This window comes from Mesoplodon bidens (assembly GCF_964165515.1).
Source record: "Mesoplodon bidens genome assembly, chromosome: 7".
Taxonomy (NCBI): domain Eukaryota; kingdom Metazoa; phylum Chordata; class Mammalia; order Artiodactyla; family Ziphiidae; genus Mesoplodon; species Mesoplodon bidens.
Window position 1 is genome coordinate 51,482,197 of NC_138164.1, and position 25,109 is coordinate 51,507,305.

The 25,109-nt window shown below is 41.1% G+C and overlaps 1 protein-coding gene across 9 annotated transcripts in view; it reads right to left on the reverse strand.

Moving 5' to 3' along the window:
* Window positions 1-10,824: 10,824 nt before the first annotated feature.
* Window positions 10,825-25,109, reverse strand: part of TEAD1 (TEA domain transcription factor 1) — a 269,279-nt gene continuing 254,994 nt past the window's right edge. For all 9 annotated transcript variants that reach the window (XM_081238930.1, XM_081238931.1, XM_081238929.1 and 6 more), the window contains 2 exons: window positions 24,201-24,353; window positions 10,825-18,899 (listed from right to left, as the gene is read on the reverse strand). In XM_081238930.1, coding sequence (XP_081095056.1) covers window positions 18,786-18,899; window positions 24,201-24,353 — 267 coding nt within the window. In that variant the 3' untranslated portion in view covers window positions 10,825-18,785. The remainder of the gene's footprint in view (window positions 18,900-24,200; window positions 24,354-25,109) is intronic.

A 25,109-nucleotide genomic window follows, 5' to 3' on the forward strand; every position in this document is an offset into this window, starting at 1 on the left:
AAGGCTCTTCATAGCAGGTCTGGCCATTAGCAGGAGCAGCTGGCACGGGGCACTGCTCCTCCGGCCGCTAGGCTTGTACCTTCAAGGTAAAAGGAACTGCTCTAACGCAACTCGGACGGGTTTCACCAGAGTAGCAAATACCAGGCGCCACCGCACCTAAGGTGGGGCTCAAGAGCATAGAGTTTCTGGTTTTCAATGATAAAAACAAGCAGACAAACATGCAGCCCTGTTGCCCGTAAACATTCGGGAAAGTCGGCTTCAAACCCTACCCCTCCTGGGTGAGAAACCCTTAAGTGGCAGTTTGCTGCCCTCTGCTGTCCATCTGGAAAACTCCGGGATGCTTCTGGCAGTGCTGCCAGCCTCCAAATCCCAAGGAGCTTGGATGTCCAGGACTTACCCAACCCCTCCAAAAGGTGCACCCCAAGAGGCAGGGCGGGTAGTACCAGGAAAGGCTACATAATCTGAGGGGCCCAGTGAAATATGCAAGTCACCTTGTTAGAAAATTAAGAATTTCAAGACTGGGACAAGAGTCTTAAACCAGGCAATGGGCACTTTGGAGGATGGGGCCCTGTGCAACTCCATGTGTGACACACATACAACTGGCACACCTCATTATTACCTGCTCTGACGTTAAACTTCTGGATCCATGTCCTAGTCATCACAGTTCCCAGAGGAACTGAAATTTAGTAGAACATGTCTGGGGAGAGGAGGTGGGGAAAGGGCCTTCCCTAATAAGCCAGACTTGGAGTGGGTGTGGGCTAAGTTTTTTTTGGCTAGAATGTAGTTGTAGCACAAATCTAATCTCCTTCTGCTTACTGCTGGAGTTTGAGGAAGCCAAACAAACAAACAAACAAAAAACCCAAAAAAAGGAAAACTAAAAACAACAAAGAAACAGATACAGCACACCTGTCCTGGACTTGGGAACCAACTCAGACTCAGGAATTAGACAGATGAAGATTCAAACATCAACCTGATTACAGAACAGGCTGTCTTGGAGGACAGAGCATACATATAACTAAAGAGTATGCTCAAACTCACTGTCCAATTCCACCAGGAGATATCCACCCAAATGAGAATGGGAACCAATTGCTGTCATCCACTAACCAGACAATTTAGTATATGTACTTCCATGGGTGGAGGTAAGGAGTAAGGCAAGATGCCAAGAGTAATTAGAAGAAAATCTCTCTCCATGAAAACCAGAGCAGCAGTGGGGAGAAAGTGCTCCCCCAACCTGTATGAGTCAGGGACTAACTAGGAAAATAGAAACCACTTCAAGTATTGGGTTGGCCAAAAGGTTTGTTCGTTTTTTTCTGTAAGGTGGCTCTAGTAACACTTAGTTGTCTTTAGCTTTATTTGAAACAATTTTGTTAGATTGTACGTGACAGCTGTCATATCAGCGTGCATTTAAAAAAAAGACATCAAAATTGGTGAATTTTTGTACAGCCATTTTAATATTAAAGATGGAAGAAAAAAAAGCAACATTTTTAGCTTTTTATTTCAAGAAAGGTAAAAATGCAACTGAAACGCAAAAAAAGATTTGTGCATTGTGTGGAAAAGGTGCTGTGACTGAACAAATGTATCAAAAGAGGTTTGCGAAGTTTCGTGCTGGTGATTTCTCACTAGACAATGCTCCACGGTCAGGTAGACCAGCTGAAGTTGACAGCAATCAAATCGAGACATTAATTGAGAACAGACAACATTATACCACGCAGGAGATAGCCGACATACTCAAAATAACCAAATCAAGCGTTGAAAATCATTGGCACCAGCTTGGTTACGTTCATCGCTTTGATGTTTGGGTTCCACATAAGTTAACCAAAAAAAACCTTCTTGACCATATTTCCGCATGCGATTCTCTACTTAAACATAATGAAAACGTTCTGTTTTTAAAACAAACTGTGACAGGTGATGAAAAGTGGATACTGTACAATAATGTGGAACGGAAGAGATCGCGGGGCAAGCGAAATGAACCACGACCAACCACACCAAAGGCCGGTCTTCAGCCAAGGAAGGTGATGTTGTGTATATGGTGGGACTGGAAAGGAGTCCTCTATTATGAGCTCCTTCCGGAAAACCAAATGATTAATTCCAACAAGTACTGCTCCCAATTAGACCCACTGAAAACAGCACTCGAGGAAAAGCATCGGAATTAGTCAACAGAAAATGCATAATCTTCCATCAGGATAACGGAAGACTGCATATTTCTTTGATGAGCAGGTGAAAACTGTTACAGCGTGGCTGGGAAGTTCTGATTCATCTGCTGTATTCACCAGACATTGCACCTTCAGATTTCCATTTATTTCGGTCTTTACAAATTCTCTTAATAGAAAAAATTTCAATTTCCTGGAAGACTGTAAAAGGCACCTGGAACAGTTCTTTGCTCAAAAAAAAAAAAAGTTTGGGGAAGATGGAATTATGAAGTTGCCTGAAAAACAGCAGAAGGTAGTGGAACAAAAGGGTGAATATGTTGTTCAATAAAGTTCTTGGTGAAAATGAAAAATGTGTCTTTTATTTTTACTTAAAAACCGAAGGCACCTTTTGGCCCACCCAATATTTACAACAAAGGGAATTTGATGCGGGAGATTGGTGGTGAGGGTACTGAAAAGCTGAACTCCAAGATGAGCAGGAATAGAAAGTCACTCTAGCTTTTAGGATAAAAGAGCGAAGGGGTAAGGTGATGGTCCTAGATCCCCAGAGCAGATCACTAGGAGAAGCTGGAACCCTTGGGGGTCCCTCGAGTGGGAGCTGGAGCCATGAAGGAAATACAGTCTCTGCTGCTGGAGGCGCCCCCTGGAATGGAAAGGGAGGGGCAATGAGCCAGTTTCTCCCTTCTACCAGGACCTTGCATGGGCCACGCTCTGCTGCTGGGCACCTGGCAGAGGTGCCTGGAGAAGACAACCAACAAGGTTGCGTTTCAGAGGAGGTAAAAGGCAAGGAGTGGATCTGAGCGCAGACAGGCCTGGGGCAGAGACGCCCTTGATGGTTACAAACTCAGATGAGTGCCTGTTGCCTACTGGATACAATGTAAATTCTGCCCCGTGAAATGAAAGGGCTTTCCCAAGCCAGACCACTCACTCATAAACCACATTTCCTGCTACTGCCTTGTCCTTGTTCTGTCACTTACTTCCTAATCCTAGGCTCTCAGTCTTGCTTCCTCTTCCTGGAACATCCATTGCCCACACCATCCCCTGCTCTTTTCTCCTCATTTCTCCTCAACCTGCCTCCTTCTCTTCACCCCCAAGCTTCTCCTTTTTCTTCCCCTTCTTTCCTATTTCATTCCTTTCCTTTCCCATCCCTATCATCCCCCTCTCTGTCTTTCTTTCCTGCCTATTAATGAGCAGATTGAAGTCCAGGTCTTTATGTATATTAGTTGTTATTGTTTTCTAGTAACTATTCCTTAAAAATCAATTATTAAAACATACTGTAGGGCTTCCCTGGTGGCTCAGTGGTTGAGAGTCCGCCTGCCGATGCAGGGGACATGGGTTCGTGCCCCGGTCTGGGAAGATCCCACATGCCGCGGAGTGGCTGGGCCCGTGAGCCATGGCCACTGAGCCTGCGCGTCTGGAGCCTGTGGTCCGCAACGGGAGAGGCCACAACAGTGAGAGGCCCGCGTTCCACACACACACACAAAAAAAACATATTGTAACCACTGACCCCCCACCCTCACCTCCACACCTGGGAAGCCCCAAACCTAGATGTAACTGATTAAAACCAGTCCAAACTTTCTTTACCAAGCCACTAGATGTCATATTGATTTCACAGCAGAGTTGGAAAGCCCTTGCAAGGGCTCAAAACCTGCAAAGAAAGAAGCATCTTCATACTTTACTTGCCCCGAAAATATCACAGCCAGACTTCTACTTACAGTAGTAATTGAATAAGATTTTACTAGATGGGGACTTCCGTGGAGGTCCAGTGGTTAAGACTCTGCACTTGCAATGCAGGGGGCGCAGGTTCAATCCCTGGTCGGGGAACTAAGATCCCACAGGGCGCGGAGCCTGACCAAAAGAAAAAAAATATTTTACTGGATGGACGTATACAAAATGGAAGCATTGAAAGTACCGGGGAGTAAAAAGAAGCAGGTGGATTTGGGTGGGAAGTCCATGTATGGAGAGAGAAGTGATAGAAGTGAGCTCCCTATTTCTGTTTTGTGCCCGAGGGGCCAGGCACAGGGAGTGTTGTGCAAGCCAGTGGTGGTGCTGGTGGAAAAGCAGCCATCTTTTTGGCCCATGAGAAAAGAAGATCGAGTACAGGGCAACTACAGCTGCCGAAAGGAGGGGACGGATTCCTGGAAGGGAAGGGCCAGAGAGGGGGTCCCCAAATTCTATCTGATCATATCTCTGGCTGGCTCCTGGACCACGCAAACACAAAACAGACACAAAGCATCTCAGCTAAAGGCAAGAGTCTGAAAGAGTCTTAACCCACTGATCTGATGTACCATTTCTGTTATATTTTGTATAACCTTGGGTCTTTTTTCGATCTCCCTATTCTGTTCCATCGGTTAGTTTGTCTAATTGTGCTTTATTACCACACAGACTTATTTACTAGGGCTTTATAATAAATATTGATATCTTGGTAGGATTAGTCCCCTATATCAGCCACAGAAATCACACATATTCCTGAACAGGGAAAATGTAGTATAAAGAATTGTTAACTCGTAGAAAGTGGTTTACTAAAAGGGGTAAAAGAAGACTCAAAGGAGTACAGGAGTAGCAAGTGCCAAAAGGCATTAACTACCTCTAGGCTAAAAAAGAGTGTGAAAAAGGGTAAAAAATGGAATACTACTCAGCCATAAAAAATGAAATAATGTCAATTGCAGCAACATGGATGGACCTAGAGATTATCATACTAAGTGAAGTAAGTCAGAAAGAGAAAGACAAATATCATAAGACATCATTTACATGTGGAATCCAAAATATGACACAAATGAACCTATCTATGAAACAGAAACAGACTCACATAGCTGTAAACTATTATATATAGAATGGATAAACAACGAGGTCCTACTGTATAGCACAGGGAAGTATATTCAATATCCTGTGATAAACCATAATGGAAAAGAATATGAAAGAATGTATATATATATATATATATATATATATATATATATATATAACTGAATCACTCTGCTATACAGCAGAAATTGACACATTGTAAATCGACTATACTTCAATAAAATAAGTTTAAAAAAGAAAAAGAGTAGAGAATGAAGGAACTAGGGACTTAGGAGAATTCCACGCCCTTCCAACCAAAGGTTGAGAACATGCAGCCTGCCAGTAGCAAAGAAACTTGACAGGGGCACGGGCCAGAGCTGGTCTGTAGAAATTGTCCACCATGGCCATAGGCTATAGCTGGGATAAAGATAGTTCGTAGAAACTGCCTACTTGGTGGAGAGAGAGTTGCCAGAAGGCACAGTTGGAGCTGCTCCACAAGGTCTGCTGGGCTTCTGTGCAGAGTAATAATAACGGAGGACTGATCCCCAGAAGGGAAATGCCTTCCTATCGCCATTGCCTTGCAGTGTAACTCCAGTGCTCTCTATTGGTAAAGCTTAACATTGTGCCCAGCTGGCAAAGAAGAAACGTTTATAGGGTCTAGCTCCACTATCACAAAGCAGGGCAAAGAAGGATGGATTTGGAGCTGAGCGAAAACTGGTAGCTAGCTCATACTCCTAACTTGTTCTTATTCTTCAAAATTTTTAGCTATTTTTGGTCACTTACCTTCCCGTGCACACAAGTGGGAGCAGGGTAGTGGTGGTGGAAATTATTAAATTTTCACTTGGATTGGATTTAATCTGTAGATTTGGTGGACCTAACAACCTTACATTATGGAGTCTTCCAGCTCATAATATTTGTCTCCGTCCATTTATTTAGATCTTCTTTAAAGTTTTTCAGTAACATTTGTATAATTTTCTCCACAAAGAGCTCTTACAGCTTTTGTTAGGTTTATTCTTCAGCACTTCATAGTTTTCAAGCAAACAGTATATTAAAAATTTTCTATTTGTTACTATTAATACAAAAATGCATTTTATCATGGTACATTGTTTTGTATCCAGCAACATAATAAACTTACTTCCAAATTCTAGTAAAAAATCTATCTGCTCTTTTGGCTTTTCTACATATACCAGTTTATCTTCCAAGAATAATGACAGATTGGATTCCCATTCTTATGTATGTTGTTTCTTATTCTAGCCTCACAACATTGTGTAGAACCTCAGTATGTTGAGTAAAAGTGGTAAACTTAGGCATCGTTGCCTCGTTCCCAAGTATCAAAAGGAATGCTTTCATTTTTAGCTTATTGATTTATTTTGTAGATACCCGTTATCAGTTCAGAGTGTTTTCTCCTAGTTCTAATTTAAGAAGTTAAAAAAAAATCATGAATGGACATTGTGTGTTTTCATATGCATCTATCTTCCTCTATTCAGAAGATCTATGATTGTTCTCCTTTCATCTGTTAATGTGAATCACATGGGTTGATTTTCTAATGTAAACCAACCTTGCATTCCTGGGATGGACCCCACTGTGTCATCATGCATTATGCTTTATATACATTGCTATCCTCAAATTAATATTTTAATTTTATGCTCATGAGTGAGATTAACCTATACTTTTCCTTTTTCATACTGTCCTTGTTGGTATGCTAGACATACAGTAAGTTGGGGAGTATATTTAGAAACAAACTTTATGTACCTTCTCAAATACCCTTGACTGCCTCCTCTTTCTCTGCCTTGACTTGTAACTCATACATTGTGGAATTTCCCTCCACTTTCAGACTTTAATGAGACGCAGCACTACAAGACATGGGATCTGAATTCCTGAACAGCTGTTATGAGGTGGATAATGCAACCCAGTGGGACAGTCAATCAGCCCTGTGGCAAGAACATTGACCAACGAGAACTGAGAGATGGGAGGTTACCTGATAGCTGGATTACTCCCTTTTCTTTCTCCCATTGGTTACTCCACATTGTTTCTTCCTGGAAACCTTACCAGAAAAGTCCACATGCCAAAAGTTTCACATGCTGAGTGACCTGATAGGTCTCTTTCAACTCACTGTGAAGTGGCAGTCAAGACAGTAATGCATCACATCATATTTCATGATTCCATTTTTCTCTCATTTTTTCCCTGAGCTTACGTTTCCCAAATGAAGTACAGTATGTGTTAGTATCTTAGTCCTTGCCTCAGGCTCTGCTTTCTAGAAGACCTAAGCTAAGGTCAGAATTATACCCTTTGTTCTACGCACTGCAGTATTTTCTGTAAGACTGCAGGACCTTATTCCTTTAAAGTTTGATAGACCTCACTAGTAAACCATGTAGGCCTGAGTTTTTTTGTGGAAATATTGGGAACTACTGTTTCATTAACTTTAATGGTTAAGATGGTTAAGACTACTCTCTTCAGGTTTCCTACTTCTTTGTGAAGCAACTTTCATAAGTTACAGTTTTCTAAGAATTTATCCTTTGTATCTATACTTACAAATTCATTGGCATAAAGTTTATAACAGTATATTTTAATTATCTATTTTATTATACTTTTATTAATATCTGTGGGATCTGTAGTGATAACTGTATTTTCATTCCTGTTACCTTTTGTTTATTTAGTTGGTTGGTCTGGTTCTCTCCCTCTTTTATCAGTCTTGTTAGGGTTTATAGATTTTATTTGTATTTCTGAAAAAACAATTTTTGACTTTGTTGATCTTCTCTATTGTGTTCATTTTCTATTTCATTACTTTGCTCTTTAACAGTTCCTTCCTTGTGTGTGTGTGTGTATGCTTATTTTGGTCTTCTTTTAACTTCATGAATTGAATGCCTAGCTCATTAATTTTTGGTCTTCTTTCTTATCTAGTAAGGACGATTCTCCGCATGTTAGTCTAGTATCCTCTAAATACTGCTTTAGCTGCATTCCACACATTTTAGTAGATAGTATTTCTTTAATATACAGCTTTCAATATTTAACTTCTGTGACTTCTTTTCTCATGTGTTAATTAGAAATGTTTATTAATTCCCAAATATATGGGAGCTTTTCCAAAGATCCTTTTAAAATTGATTCTACCTTAATTGCTTTGAGGTCAGAGAACATTGTGCAGCTTTGCAGCAATCCTTTGGAATATATTGACACTTGCTTAATTTGCAAGTGTGCGGTTTTCATACCATTCCATGTGACTGAAAAAATATGAATGACAATTTTGGGACACAGAGTACACAATTAGTACTTCGATTTTTCTACATATTTCCTGGAATATGTCTGCTTGTTCCATCAACTACTGAAGGCATCACATGGTTTTGTATTTTTCCTTGCAGTTCTCACTTAAGAGTGTTAAGGTAGTTTTATTAAGAGCATATCAATTTACAATTATTTCATCTTCGTGGCGAATTTAGCCTTTCATCACATGAAGTGACATCTTTATTAAGACTCCCAAATAAACTGTTCACCCTCAAGTCTTTTTTCAGGGTCTGCTTCTGGGGAAGCCTAAACTAAGATTGTTGGTCCACTGGAATGTTGTAGCAGCACAATAACTAAGACTGTCACCTGTCGTAAATTGGCACTGGGTCCACAAGGAAAGGGATGCACTACCTTATGCAATCTCTAGCATGCTAGAGAGATTGGGGTGGCGTTAATTATGATTGGTTGGTGGTATTAGTAGGTTAGTTGTTGCTAAGTGCAATTGGTGCACAGAAGGAAGAAAATGTCAGGCTCAACTCAGGGCATGGTGTAAAAGATCTCCCTGGCAGCATTTAAAGAAATCCTTAGCTCATGCAGTTGAAGGGCAGACAGTGCTAAAAATCAAGGGAGAAATTACAAATAAAGCTGAATTTAGAGCTCTCACAAGTCTCCTGTCAGGCCCTAATAGATAATAAGGAGGGGGATACTGAAACATGGAGTGGGAACAGCTGGGTGGAAACACTGAGAGCTCTGAACCTCAGATTTCTCTGAAACTTCTAGGCTAGCCGTCCACCCCTCTGCCTGAAGACCACGTTAAGGCCCCATTTGAAACGTGCCTCACAAGATGAAGTGCTTGCTTCCCCACAATCTGCCCCACCTCATCTCATTGCTTCTAGTAATTGCTTCTAGCAGCCTGAGGCTTTGCTAGTTACAACCACCTAGATAAATCTGACATATGGGGCATTAAACAGAACAAAAGTGTCTTCAAAGGCAATTAAAAAAACTCTGAGCCTTCACCACCTAACACAACACTGTGCTTTTTGAATTGGAATTGTTCAGGTGCTGACCAATGACTTAACAGGAGCTAATTTGGCTTTCAGTATGTGGTAGCTATGATAAAGGGTTCTCTGTCAGTAGTAAGGCAGGAAGAAATGACCGGGGTTTCCAGTGAAGTTTCTTGTTCCCCGATATTACAAGAAGCCTTATTCACCCTCCCGTGTGCCTTCAATCCCTTTCCTCAGTGATGTTAGGTCACCTAGCACGTCACTCTCTTTGCTGAACTCAAGTTCACTGGAACTGCAGGCACTAGTAAAGGATGTTTTTGATGCATTAAACACCTTGTTTTAGAGGAGGAGGTGGAGGCCTAAAGTGCCAAACAGCCAGCAGCAGAGCCAGGACTGCAAGGGAGGAGGTTTTTCCACCTCTAAATTCTTGCTACTTATCAGCTTTTATGATCTTAACAAGGACTTAACTTCTCTGGGCTTCACTTTCCTTATTGGAAAATCGGAAATGATTCCTTTACTCAAGAGGATGTGGGTTAAAGGAAATCGTGACTGTGAAGGTACCTGGCATATTAACAGGGCCTCAGCAAAATGCCCCACAGTTGCCCTCCCTCTGCCCCCGAGCAGCTCACTAGACAATGGCCTTCCTCTTGAATTGTAGCTCGCTAAAAATATGCCTCTTCAAAGGAACTGGAAGCTAATTTTTTCTCTGTTCCCCCTCCTACAGTGCCTCTTGGGATTTGAGGCAGGCTGTACCTCAGACTTCAAAGAAATGGGGAGAAGCAAGACCTTCTAAGGTCTAGTTCAAACTGAAGGATCCCAGGGTACATTGGGTCCTGCTGTCAGAAGGCTAAGGTCACTGTTGCTTAAGAAAGCCCCTCGGCCCCCAGATTTCTCCTCCCCAGCCTTGAGCTGTTTCCACGGAGTCTCAGTGAGCCAAAATGCAGGGGCCAAGAGTCAAGGCATCAGAGCCAGGGTGACCAACTGAAGACTCTACCACTCACCAGTCACAACTTGGACGACCTGCCCTTTCTGAGCATCGGTTGGGGGGTAATAATATTACTGTCATCAGGACTGTTGTGAGAATCACACATCGTACCAGCACACTGGCCCAGTGCCCAGCAGGCAGTAAACTTAGTGACTCCAAGGCTTTGTTGTGCATGTGTGTGCTGCACACTCCTGAGGACAGGGCGGGGTTACAGCATGCACCGTGCAGGTACCAACTTCTACCCCTGGTTCCTGGCATGCACCCAGCAAGGCAGGTTAACAATTTTAATGACACACTAAAGAGAGACAGGCAGACAGGCAGGTAGACTAACTGACCTGTGGATGTTTTTAAGAAACCCTGCTAAAGGGAACTATACTCAATATTTTGTAATAACCTATAAGGGAAAAGAATATGAAAAAAAGATATATATGTATGTATAACTGAATCACCTTGCTGTACACCTGAAACTAATATAACATTTAAATCAACTATACTTCTATTAAAAAAAAAACAGGAAGAAAGAAAGAAACCCTGCTAGACATTAACATGTCATGTTCGGATGACTGAACTTGGCGGACACCATCTAAAGGATCATGGCTTCAACCTCCTTTACTCTGTCCTTCATACGTTCACCCACAACACATAAAGCACCTTTCATTTTCAACAACATACACTTTGGCAGATAAAAACGGTGACCCACACTTTCATTTTCTTTATTTTTCATTGATACCGTATGAATACAAAGTTTCTAGAAAGCTACAAAATGTCTACCACTTTATCAAGAAGGCATCAAAATGTGTCACTTTGCAAAGACATGAAAACACCTGCAGGAACTGACACAAAAATAGCATTTTTAGAGTGATGAAATAATTGCACTTAACTGTCATGGATATTACAGTTATCACACATATGTACCGCGAAAGCTAGAATACATTTTTTTTTTTACAAAGCACTTTATAAAAAAATTCTCTGCACACAAACCCTATAATTTTCATATAACTATCATACTAAAGATAAATTCACTTTAAAGCCAACACTTAGAACATTTTTAAACAAAAAGGTACCAGTACCTAAACACAGACGTTAACAAATACAAGAATACTGTACTGCCAAGAGGTTTAACCAAATGCCTTTTCAAAGTTTCTGCAAACAGGTTATGAAAACGTATGTGAGAATTTGCCCCCATCCCTCTATCTCTCCAATCTACCCAAGAGGAACCTTACTGCCTAAAGGCAGGCTCCCCAGCCCACTCCCAGCAGCAGTACAATATCAAAGGAACCACTGACCAGATGAAACGCTTACGTCACAAGCCCATTTCATACACGTGACACGAAGACACAGACTGTAAGAATCCCATTAAGTCATTTAGAATGTGAACAAACACACGTGGCAAAAACCGATTTACATAAAATTTAAGCATATTAAAGAATTAAAGGCTATTCAGGTTTCTTTTTTAAATGTTACAAAACTTTTTTTTGTCATTTTTTTAGGCACATAGTTTTTGTTTTTACTTTTTTTTTTTTCCTTATCTGCAGTCATGAGCCTATTGAAAAAGGCCTACAGAAGTGACTCTTTCAAGGAGGTAACAGGGAATTTTTTTTTTTTTAGAGAAGTGCAGTTAATATCTAATTTACACAGTGAAACTAATCAGGGAAAATGACTGATGCAAAAAAGAAAAGAGAAGGAAGGAAGGAAGGAGGGAGGGGGGGAGAGGGAGGAAGAAAACCAGAGACTGGTTTCCAATTGACTTACACCTAGATTCTGTCAGCCTCTTTCAGAAAAAGGGGAAGGAGAAACAATTTCATAATGGAAGGCAGACAAAAGAGAGCCAACACGATAGAGGTGGAGTCTCCTGGAATCTGACCCCCTTTCATGATGAACGAGAGGGAACATAAATGCTATTTCAAATGCTAAAATGATGCAGTGGGGCATATAACAGACTCAATGCAAATTCACAGAGAATAAAACAAGTTTACGGCTTAGGAAGTAGAACAATAAAGACAAATATTTCATCTTATTTAATGGTGCATGACTTCAGTGAAACTATCCTTTGCAATGCAATTTTAAACACAAAACCTTCATTCTTAACGATATAAGTAATGAGTTAATGAGAGAAAACTATTGCCAAAGAAAGCACAGTAACAGCTGAAAAGGGAAGCAGGAAAATAAACATTTGATTAATTTCTTCCAAGTTGTGGCGTAGTCCTGACATGACAGGGAGGGGCTGAATTCAAGCAGCTAACTATAACTTGTGTTGAGCAATTTTCCTTTTCATTTAATTTATTTTTTCTTGTAGAAATTTCTATGAATACTCACAACTTGGTGTGGATAGAAATCACTCCTGAAATTTCAGACAGCCCAAAGAGGGTATTCTTAAAGACACCAGGTAGAGACAGACGGACCATACGCATTCAGAGGCTAACTTTCAAAGATGTCTAACGTCACTGTAAAGTCTATATTGGTAAAGAAAAGTCTTTTTTGTCCTGGCTTTTGTTTGGCTCGTGTTTTTGCCTTCTCATCCTTTTCACTCCTTTTCCTCCCCTCTATCAATTTTCCCAATTTACACAAGGTTTTGATAAAAGCCAACACGGACTCTAAAGGGTTGCCCTTTGGAGGGCTGGAACACTCTTCGAAAATTCCGAATTGTGAGTGGTGCTCTTTGGAAGTTTCTCACAGCACATTCAGACAACACTCAGAGTCAGCATTTTCGCCCTAAGAAGAACACTTCAATTGTAATGACCCTATAACCCATTTTTTGTTCTGCACTGTTGTCTCAGTTTGAGGCTTCCAACTTTCAAAACGGTATCGCTGCGTTAAACCAGAAGTGCGCGCTGTCATCTGAGTGGAAAGGCAGGCCTCCACAGACTGAACGTGAGCATAAGAAGGACACACCTGTCCACCGGCCGAGAGTCTGCGGTTTGTGTGCAAGTTCCCTCAGGCGGACGCAGGGCTGGGTGACGGGCGGAGATGGCGCACGGGGTCACAGCGCACAAACACACCAGTTCCTGGGGGCCCTCCTGCCGCTGTGCGCCCCGGGGGCATGGGTGGCAGGGGCTCCCCCACAGCAGACGGACAGCGCAGCAGGCAGGGTCCGCGTCGTGCTCTTGTGAATGGAGGCCTGTGGTTGGTTACTATCCCAGTAAACCAAAGGCATTACGGTGATCTCAGAATATTTTTGGTCTCTCTACAAATTATCATGATTATGGCAGCACTTTTCTAAGCTGGAATCTCAAACCAAAGGCACTTTCATGCTAGAGTGCAGAAGATTCACAAATAGCTAAGTATTTGGTCATAAATTTAAAAGGCAACATTAAAAGTATACAATTTGCTTTTCATAGTAAACTACGAAGTTGCAAAACCTTCCATTTTGGTATAGACATTTGACAGTGTGGTCAATGAACTGACTTCTGTTCATTTCAGATTTCAGACCAAGAAGTCAGTTTCCTATAGAGCTGGAGAAAAATGGGCTTACAAAACAAAAATGAAAACAATGCTTGCTTGCTCAATTTTAAATACCATGCCGATCAGTAAAGGGACATCAAGAACTGGTATGAGAAAAGGCTGGCGGCACGACTAAGTATCACTAAGGCACTGCTTACTGAACGCTTTGGCAGCTCTGAATTGAAAACTTCCTACAAAAGTTAACAGTAGTAAGAGAAGTGCTTCCAGCTTACAAAAGGGCTCACAGTTCCGAGGCAGCCTTCTGCACTGCAAACCCTACACGCAACATCGCAAAGATTTAAGGCTTTTCAGAAATGACATGTGCAGGGTTTTGCCACAGAAACATCAACAGAAAGAAAGAAGCAATGCAGACGTATCCTCTTAATGTCACAGGTGTGAACACCAACACACAAAATTGGTTCTACCCTTCGTTAGAACAGGTGTAGTGTACCAGAGCATAGACAAAATCATACAAGTTATCGGTACCTGGTTTGAAAAGTTGACTGTCATCTTGTGTGATTTAAATAACTTACGTTTGTACAAAAACAAACTGCAAAAGCCACTAGAGTATTGAGACCTAAAGAAGACTTGGGTTTGTAACACCAAGTTCTGGGCACGGGGGCTGTTTTTTGGCTGGTCCGAGCGTGGGACTTTGCTGCTGGGATGCTTTGTAAAGAGAAATTTGACTCAGAGCCTGTGGCAGGTGAACTGTCCTCAGGGTAAGGAAAAGGCTCATCAGCTTTCCTATCTGCTTGCGGATGCCTCCCAGACAAGACACTCCAGGGAGAGAAGCAGCATCACCACCAGGAGATGCTGCTGCTCTGGCAGAGGAAGGGGGTCTTAACCTCCCTCTCTCTTCCGCCCTGAGCACCAGAGAGGAACGACCCCCACCAAGAGGCCAAGAATTAAGTGTCAGGAGTCCCAGAGCCTTACCTTAATCTGTCACTGACCAGCTGGGTGACTTTGGGCAAGTCATCTCCCCTCTGGGCCTCAACTTTCTCATCTACAAAATGGAGGTCACAGGCATAACTCATTTTATTGTGCTTCACAGATATCACAGTTTTTAAAAATTGAAGGTTTGTGGCGACCCTGTGGCAAACGAGTCTACCAGCGTGACTTTCCAATAACGTTTGCTCACTTCACGTCTCTGTGTCTCATTTTGATAATTCTCGCAATAATTGAATAATAATTCAACTTTTTTTTATTATTTTCATATTTTTTATGGTGACCTTCAAGTTTCTATTGTAATTGTTCCGGCATTTTTTAGCAATATTTTTAAATTAAGGTATGTGCACTGATTTTTTTTTAGACATAATACTATTGCACACTTAACTACAATATAGGGTAAACATAACTTTTGTATGCACGGTGTGACTCGCTTTACTGTGATATTTGCTTTCTTGTGGTGCTCTGAAACTGAGCCCGCACTAGCTCTGAGGTATGCCTGAAGACTGTGCTTTCCTAAAGCTCAATAAAGAAAAATTCGATCAGCCCTCTTCCAAAATGAATCCCTCTCTCCACCATCCTTAAAGATGAAATGTTCCAGAGGTTTCTGTAAATTCTACAAAAAAGCAATGAGTGCAAGGCTAAAAGTAGAAGACCAGAGGAAATTTATTGAAATGATTAAAGGTTTGATAATGAGAACTATAACCTTATGAAAAATAATAAAAATGGGTGGGATTTTTTTTAACCTGATAAAATAAGCAATGAAGAGCAAATTAGAAATGCTCTTTAAATAGGTGTGAGTTGATTATAGGGATGATGGTGGCCAGCTGTCCCCAACTTTCCCAGGGAGGGAGGAAAGAATACTTGCAGCAGAGAGATTCTGTTGTGAAACAGAAGTTCTGAAACAGGAAGAAACATGGACACAGTATCATTTGAGTAATATTCCTACCTGTCTCTTGATGGCCTGAAACAAGGCTCCCAAGAGAGAAGCTTTCTCCGGGTAAAATGTAAGGAGAAAGAAAACCTCAAATATGGCATTTGTGACCTGTCAGATGCAGGGCAGTGGTTCTCAACCAGGGGCAATTCTGTGCTCCATGGCACATTTGGCAATGTCTGGAGACATTCTGGGTTGTGACAACTGGGGAAAGGTGTATCTAGTGGGCAGAGGCTAGGGATGCTGATAAACCTCCTACAATGCACAGGACAGCCCTGCACCACAGAGAATTATCTGGTCCAAATGTCAACAGTGTCGAGAAAGGGTTGAGAAACCCTGGTCTAGGGTAGCTTAGACGTTCTGGGATTCTAGGACATGTTCTGGAAAAGCCCCAACTTTATTTAGGTCTCATGCTAAGATGAAAATGAATACCAAGAGACCAAAGCCCAGTTCTTCAGCTTCTCCCTATTTAGGCTGTGGAAAGTGGCCTCTGAACTCTCCAGTGAAAGCACAAGATGTCCCTGAATCGATCCTGGTAGTGGAGGGTCAACCAGGAGATAGAGCACCCAGAAAAGAGCAGTGAGGACAGAGCTTTGGAAAGGCTTCTTTATGGTACAGAAAGCTTTACGAAGGGAGGAGACTCTGCCATAGAGGGTGAAAGACCAAAAACAGACTTGGATTCGATGTTGTAACACAAATCTAATCCCAGAGTCTAATTTGGGAGGGACAGAGAAAGGGCTAAGAGGTTGGACCAGTGGTTAAGACAGGGAGAATATCTGCCCTGGAAAAATCTTTAGAAGGACAAGACAAGAAGTAAACTTGTTTTAAGAGCAAAAAGCAATCCTCAAGTTCATCCATGTAAACCCCCAAACTCAACTACAAAGGCATTCGGAGGAGAGGACAAGCATCAGAGGGCCCAGCCTAACTCTGTGAGTTCAGCAGACCAGGGTATGCCCTTCTCTGCAGCCAAAAGAACTACCCTCTAGCTGGTGTTCTTGGGTCTCAATCTATTTCCACTTTGAAAAAAGTAAATCCTCAGAGCCCTCCTGGCAGCACCGAAGAGCCCCATTCCTGGGAGAAAATGTGAACCAAATACCTCTTGCCCTGAAGTTCTGGGATGGCGTGGCTTTTAGCCACATGAGATCATTTGCGCCCCTTGGTCCTGAGAGACTGGGGGTAACACCTTGAGTAAAGACACGGGAGAGGGGAGCAAAAGAAGCATCCCTAAGAGGGGTGACCAAGAGAAGTCATAAATATATGACCAAGGGAGAAGCTTAATGCTTGGGCCGAAGACCAGATAGAAGGGTGGGCCACTAGGGCAACTCTTCAAAGGTCCACTTGGAATCAGGGAACAAACTGTAGTCTCTTTACATAGGGAAGATACACACCATGCTACTGGCTTATGTAAGGGATGTGTGTTCCAAAAGGGGAAAGTTCTGTGCTTTCTCCTTTGGCCTTCCCAGTGACCAGGGTCATGGGTTTGGGAGAGGTCAGGCTTGGTTCTTCTATTTGCCACGAGCCAGCCACCCCCTCATGACCACCAGATACTAATCAATATATAAGCAGGGTCAGAACAGGTGGTGGGACAGGGAAGGGGGTGTGTAGGTTATTTGAATGTAACAGAACAAAGTTTTTATTTTCTGGCTTGACGTAAAAGTCTTGACATGTTTCACAACTTACAAAACATTTTCTAACAGTGTTAACCTATTCCTGACAATTATAAAAAACGTCACTTTCCTCCAGGAAGTTGGGGAGTATGCCCTGTCCCCTTCCCAATGAAGCACTTATGGAAATAACCCAAGACATGTGGCCACATCAAACCAACTCTGCCTGGACAATGCTTTGGAATATCTGGGTTGGAAAGTTGAATTCCTCCTAGGAAGAAAACCTCCCAAATGTGCCTGTTTGGAAAGGGCAGAGATAGATAGCTGAGCCTCTTCAACCTCAGTCAAATAAGTATTGTGACTTATTGAGAGATGTCAAGGAAGTGCGTGTCCTTAGCGAATACACCTAGATCTATGGACACAGATTGAGAAATACACACATATCAGCACCTAGAAAACTGAGTGACACTGAATAGATGTTCAATAAATATGTGTTGAATAACTATATATGTATATGTGTATATATGTACACACAAACACACACGTACACATATAGTTACAGCAGGTTAATATGCATATTGGATCACCAGAAATAATTTACCCACATGCTGGTGAGCATGCTTGTGATTTTCTGGGGAGCAGAGATCCTAAAACTGATGAGCCTTTTATGAGTTTGGTTGATGAAATTTCTCCCAGCCACAGGGTTTTCTATAATTTGCAGCTCACAGTGCAGTATTCATGCCAAATTTAAATTTTTGTTATTAAATTTCAGTGGTTCAAATATTTACTCATCTTAATAAAAAATTTGGTTGTCCATATAAAATATAACTGCACACACAAGACTATAAACATTGTAAGTTTAGATTTTCAGTATTTATCTACTTATTGCAAAAAGAGCCATCTTTTCTTTTTCATTAAATAATCATCACATTAGTACAATACAATTTTATATTTTTTAAATATACTATATATGTTAAGGATAAGGGGTGAAGTTTTCTTCCTCTGTAATAGCTGTTTCAAGAGTTTAATGGATTAGGAGATTAGTTTTAACCTTGAGGAAAAAAGTACAAATTTGTCTCATTAGGATATTTCTACCAAGCATTTCTTAAGGCTATATTTTAACATTTGGTTTCAAAAAGAAGGAAAAGTTTCATTTAAAAAATAATTTAGTGAATTACATTCTTTCATAACTTCCACCCTAATTTGTTACAAAGATAAGTCTAAAGATTCTTAGTTTTGTGTACTAATTTACATTTATATTTAAAGATTAATTTTACTTGTATCTTAAGAATTTTATGTTGGAAAAAAAAAAAACACTAAATACATTTGTATAAAGGCTGTAAATGTCCAATGGTAAATGCTCTGTCTTAATTTTTTTTTCTACCACAACGAGAAACAGGTCTCTGCAGACAGAGACTTGGGTTCTTAAGGTTCACCTTTCTGAGGAATTGTGGGCTGTGGATCTGAATAACACACAGAAACAACTCAATTTCTCTTTTTACAACTGTACCAGAACTTCACAGCTACAATGAGTATGAACACATGAAAAAATGACTTCACTCAAACAGGATTTAGAAAAGTTGGGGTGACCTCAGGGCCAGGGCAGCACCCCTGCGTGGTGAGGTTTACAGTCAGTCGTTCGATCATGGAGAGAGTGTGTGTGTGTGTGTGCACATATGTGTGTGTGTATATACAGATATCTATATATATAAATAACCACGGTTAGTCCTTTACAAGCCTGTAAATATGATGCTGTGCTCCATGTTCACTATTTGAAACTTCAAATACACAGGCCATGCACAGGAGAGTTTCTTGTGTATCCCTGTTTGTTACCACCTGTTTAAAAAAAAAAAGTATAAATGGAAAAGAATATGAAAAAGAATGTACAATATATATAGGTATAACTGAATCACTTTGCTGTACAGCGGAAATTAACACATTGTAAATCAACTATATGTCAATAAAATATTTTTTAAAGTATATATATATATATATATATTTATATATCAAACACCACATGAATGAAAACATATTCCATCTGAGCCATGATGACTACGATTTACTTGGAGAGGAATATGGAGTCCACTGTTCAAAAAGTGGACTGTTAAGAGATCTGCCCAGCCTCCCTCTACCCCCTCCAGCACAAACTCAGGATATTACAGGTCCAACTTAAATCCTATTTAAGCTTAGTTACCATATGTAAGGAAGACCTTACAGATTGGGTCTCACTCAGAGAGCCTAAGAAGACACCACAAGAATTAGTGTGGGGTTTTTCTTTTGTTTTGTTTGTTTGGGGGGGGGGTGCAATTTTTTTTTTACAACACAGAGAATTTTCTATAATTCTGTTCCATGGGACAGTTATTTATCCTAGGGACTGTCTCCTATCTTATTCCTAAACCTCTACTAAATTTTGTTTTACGATAGCCAATGGGAGACAGACATAAGCTCTGTGAGTGCTTTGCTCATCACTGTATTAACGTGCAGTGCCTGGACTCAGTGAAATATATGCTGAGTAAAAGAACAGTCACACAGTTCAAACCCATGTTGTTCAAGGGTCCACTGTATTCGCTGAATGGATGGAAATTCACAGAATAATAGCCACCATCTGTTCAGTGCTTACTATGCACCTCCTCAGTATTAAATGCTTTACAGAAAGTATCTCATATAATATTACAAGAACTCTAGGAGCAGGTGCGATATCACTCCCTCTGACAAGGGAGGATGCAAGGGGTTAATTTGTTTAAGGTTATACTAATGTCAACGAAAAACCCAGATCTTCTGAATCTGAAGACCTTTTTCTTACCCGTTATGCCATGCTGCTCTAGATAAATGCATTGATACAATGATGAATCATCTAATTTTTTTTTTCTGGGTAACAAAGTTTTTTTTCAATACTGGTACCCACCTGCTTTTCTAGTCTCACTCCCTGCCACTTCCCTTGCAGATCAAATACTCCAAATATGCAAGTCTTCCAGCCCTGAAATCTTTCTCTCCCTCATCCCTATATCCAAACAAATGCCGTGTCCTGCTGCTTTTACCTCCTGAATAATTCTTGAATCCATCTCCCTTTTCCCCTGCCACAGCCCAAGGCACCAGCAAAGCTGACCTGGACTCCTCCACCAGCAGCCACCCTTGCCGGGCATCAGTCTCCCCTGTGCACAGTGGTCACAGTAACCTTGAAAGAAATATGAATCTGACAACAACAAACTCCTGCTTAAAAACTGAATGGCCTCTTTTAAACTTTAGGATGAAGAGAAAACCTGTTCTCATCCTACAAGGATGAGAGTGAGCGGCCCATTCTGGCCGGTCCTACCTGGCCAACCACACTGCTCTGTTTCCAGTCCTCCGCCTACCACATTCCCACCTATGTAAGATATTCTTCCCTACCCTCTCTGCCTCTCTATCCATCTGGAGACACCTCTCAATTGTTTCTTCCTCAGGGAAGCATTCCCTGACCTCCTATTACACGTTCTCTTGTCACCATGCACCAACCTCTACCAGCCACAGGTGAATTACACGCATTTTGTAACTCCCTGTCCTTGATGAATGCCTGCCTCCCTCACCAGACCCCAGGATGCCTGGTCCCGCCTGTCTAGTTCACCGCAGCCCCGCGGCTGACATGTCAGTATGCACCCACCGAACGGGCCTTTTCTTGGTAAATCTGAAAAATGTCTGCTTGTCCATCAGGCAACTTAAATATCATCTTTTAACATCCCTGAGAATTCCCCACCTCATTCCAAGTACAGGTGCCTGCTCAGGCAGTTCAACTACTCTGTGCTCCCATGATGTCTGTTTCACAAGTTTACTGCAGCCATGATGGCCTTGCATCGTCATCATCTATTTACCCGCCTCGTTCTCCCTACAAGGCCCAGATTTCCTGTGTTTTATTTGCACTGTATTTCAGCAGCTAGTACAACCTTTCCATAACTTAGCCAAATGAATACAAACATTCTCAATAACCTTTGAGGTGGAGAGGGCAGACTTGAGCACTTTGTTTGTAAACGGAGGAAACTAAGGTCTGGAGACTTTAAATGTCTTACCCAAGGTCATAAAGTAGAGCTATGTCCTAAACCCAAGTCTTCTCATTCCATGACCATGACATCCTGCAAAGTGTCTCTTCCATCAATTCAAATCTTAATTTACGTCTATCACTGGCTCTGTGACCTCAGGAAGGACTAACATTCCTTATCCATAAAATAGGAATAAAAATGACTTCACAGTTCTGCAGTGAGAATTTCATAATATATCTACAAAAGATTCAGCACTGTGCCTGGAACCTCTATGATCTATTTTACCTTCTTGCAGACTTTCTATGAAAGACTATATCCTATTTAGGCTTCATGCTTGAGATGAAGGAGGAAGGAAAAAAAATGTTTCTAGCAACCCGTATGTCTGAATATGACCTCAAAAGATGATCGGAATCCTTGGCCCACAATTCAGTCGCTGTCTTCCTCAGTCTGATTGCCACCATTAAGGCCCCAAACCTATAGGGTCACCTCAATTCCTGAATCATTCTGACGAAACCAGAGTCTAGCCCACCAGCCAGTAAGGCCTGGAACTGGCCGTGGTGACACAGGTTTTGTATCTAATGTTCCTAGTAAAACACCTGCAACTGTGTCCAGCAACTGTCATTCTGGCCATGTCCCTACACCTGAGGAAGTGCTGAAAAGTATGATCTCTCCTGTTTATCAGTGAGATGACTTCATTTTCATTACCCAGGAGTGCTGGCTTAATTTCAGTTTTTCTACAGAAAACTATTACGTCTAGCAAATATTTATTTGCTACTAATTCTATATTTATTTGCTTCTAATCCTTCATATCAAAGGGATGTATATAGTTGCTTAATGATACGTTTTAAAATTAATTTAACCTGTTAAGTTAAATGGATGGAAGTCACATGTTCCAAGGGAGCATTACTGATATAGTTACATGGGTTTTGTGGGTAATAGATACTTACAAATTTCCCTGATCATATTTATCTTGGCTGTGCCGTGAAGTCGGGTTTTAGGGACTGAGGACATATTCCTTAACGTGCTGAAACAGTCTCACTGGTTTGTAAGAAACATCTAAGACTCCCTCCAGAAGAGGGGGGGTGGCCATCCACTCAGAGAGTTTTGGTTAATTTCTGAGGCAATTTAACGTCCACACCAGGATGCCACACACACCTTCCGGTCATCTGAGCACTAAGGTGATCCATTTGTTCTTAAATAGCAACAAAGAATACCTATATGACAAGTACCTGCCAGCACCCCAAACCCTGAACTGCTCAATTTTCACCAAAGACCGTTAGAAAAAGGATACTAATGAATAGTTATAATATGTTTTCCAAACTTTCTCCTGGACTGCTAGTTTCCAAGTTTCAGAGGGACATGGACACATATGAGAATCCACTGAGATTCTCTCCTTGGAATAAACACCAGAACTACCTGGGGAATCAGTAAAAATAAACAAAAACCATGATTCTGGGTCCCATCCTTCAGAATTTTTAAAAGCTTCCTGAATGAATATCTTGATATGCAGAAGGTTTTTAATTTCTTGATTTTTATTTATCTTTTTTTTTTTTACAGTGGCATACAAGAGCTGGCTCCTACTAGCTCTGAAAGTTATTGTTAAAATATGAAGGAATTTCATGAGCTGGACAAATACTGGTAGCTTGAAATTGCCCATGGAAGCTGTATCTGCAACAATGGAAATGGGCAAAAGCTACGGATCAGGGTTATGGAAGGAACTAGGGGAGAGCCTTTTTTTTTAAAACCAGCACTTCACTGATTGAGAACCACTGTCCCACTGAATCCAAAAAGTCCAGATAAAGAATTCTTGCTCTAAGTATTCTAGTTCTTAAACCTGGTAACAAAGAATAACAAAGGAGGCCCTCAGAGGGCTGAATATTTGACCACAATATTATCCTGCTGCCCCTTTTTGCAAAATTGTTTCCACCAAATTTTGTTTTGGCATCTTGCCTTTGGTTTAATCAAGGAATGTTATTTTTAAAAAATTAGCTTTATGAAATCCATGATTGCATATTTTATAGGTATATTTTGAGAGGAGCACTGTACTTATTAACCTTCCTAAGTAACCAAATGAAGTCCCTGTGAGAAACTGTTTTAAAGTCAAAAATTTAGGGGGAAAAAACACACAGAGCATTGCCCAGGGGAACCAGAAAATATTCCCAATCATGGACCTTGAGCCCCATTGCTTTTTCCTTGCCCTTTAGCTGCCCATTAAGTTTTTTTTTTTTTTTTTTTTTTTTGTGGTACGCGGGCCTCCTGCTGTTGTGGCCTCTCCCATTGCGGAGCACAGGCTCCGGACGCACAGGCTCAGCGACCATGGCTCATGGGCCCAGCCGCTCCGCGGCATGTGGGATCCCCCCGGACTGGGGCACGAACCCGTGTCCCCTGCATCAGCAGGCGGACTCTCAACCACTGCGCCACCAGGGAATCCCGCCCATTAAGTTTTGACCATACTTTTCAGCCCATAAATATTGTCCCCTTGCTCCTGGTTATGCCACTGTATTCTAGTTTATACTTCTCCTGGTACTGAGGATTTATATTTTGCTATATTAATGTATGTTACTTATAATAATAAGGCCTTGTAAATCCTTCATGAAATAAGTCTAGGTATGTTTGAAGCACAAACCTGCTGACTCAGCTTTTGCCTCATTTATGATTTGTATACCATGGTGCTGCTGAGACTGACACTTAGCTAATACTGGAATTACCCAGGGAACCTTAGAAAACCTTAGAAAATACACATGCCCGGGTCCTATCCTCAGAGATCCTGATTTAATCGATCTAGGATACAGCCCTACTATCAGGATTTTTAGATATTCTCCAGGTCTTGCTAATGTGAAGCCAGAATTAAGAATCTAGTTGTATCACCCTCACCCTCCCTTCCCAAATTCCAGTTCTGCTAAGCTTAGAAAGCCCGGCCAGATGAGACCCCTTTCTCTTCCACAAACTTGAGCCAAACCAAATTTGCCCTATGGATGTGTGAATTCAACTACTGATTGACCACCTGGGGCCCAGCCCCACAGTCTAGTCAGTTACCCTTGGCCCAAGCCCCAGCACCTCCCAGGCCCATCTTCCCCACCAGCCTCATGGCCGAGTCTGACAAAACATGAAAGAGACAAACAGTTACCAATAAAATTGTGAAGTTTTCCAAAACACTGTTCATCATATATTTCTCTGGTAAGTGTTTGAGCTTGTGGATGAAATTGATCATATATTCACACATCGGGGAGCGGTTTATTCGGTATACAAATCGGCCATTCTCAAACCTTGCATATTCCGTCTGTGAGGGAAAAAGGATTTGAGCATTTTTACACCTTTGACTTCAAAATACATAAAAAAGATATTATTGCCTGTAAAAGCATTTTATTTTTTCAACATGAAATCACCTGCTATATGCTGCACTACTTATGTGGTTTACTTCATTTTAAAAAATCCTATCTCCAAACTTAATACCATACTCAGAATCCATTATTTTTCTGGAAATTTTTTTTTTTAAACTTGGGAAGATGACAGCTTTAAAGAAAAGTTGTATAGATGTTTTTCAGCAAAGGTTAGAAAAAAATATAACTGCCTTCTTAGTGATTCTCTACCTGGAGATCTGTGAGCGCAAGCCCAGCCAGTCACAATTCTTCAAAGGGCCCATAGAAAATCCTTTTTTACTGTGATAAGGCCTCACAGGCCAACAACCAATGCAGCTAATTTCTCTACTTTAGGAAAAACTACTTCACACTGATGATGAGCCCCTGATTGTGTTATGTCTTTAATTTTTTTTAAAAAGGGGTTTTTAAAAAATATATACATGCAGTTTGAAGATCCACTGAAGCACTCAGAAATAAGAGAGGCACTCTTAGATACTCTGGATCAAAGAGGAATTTAAAAAGAAATTACAAGCTATCTAAAGAGTAATGAAAAAGAAAATATTTACATCAAACTTTTGGGACTCAATGAAGCTATACTTGCAGGAAAGCAGCTTCATGTCTTCATCATTAAAGATGAAAAGTTATAGAACTTAGTACACATCTTAAAAAATTAATAA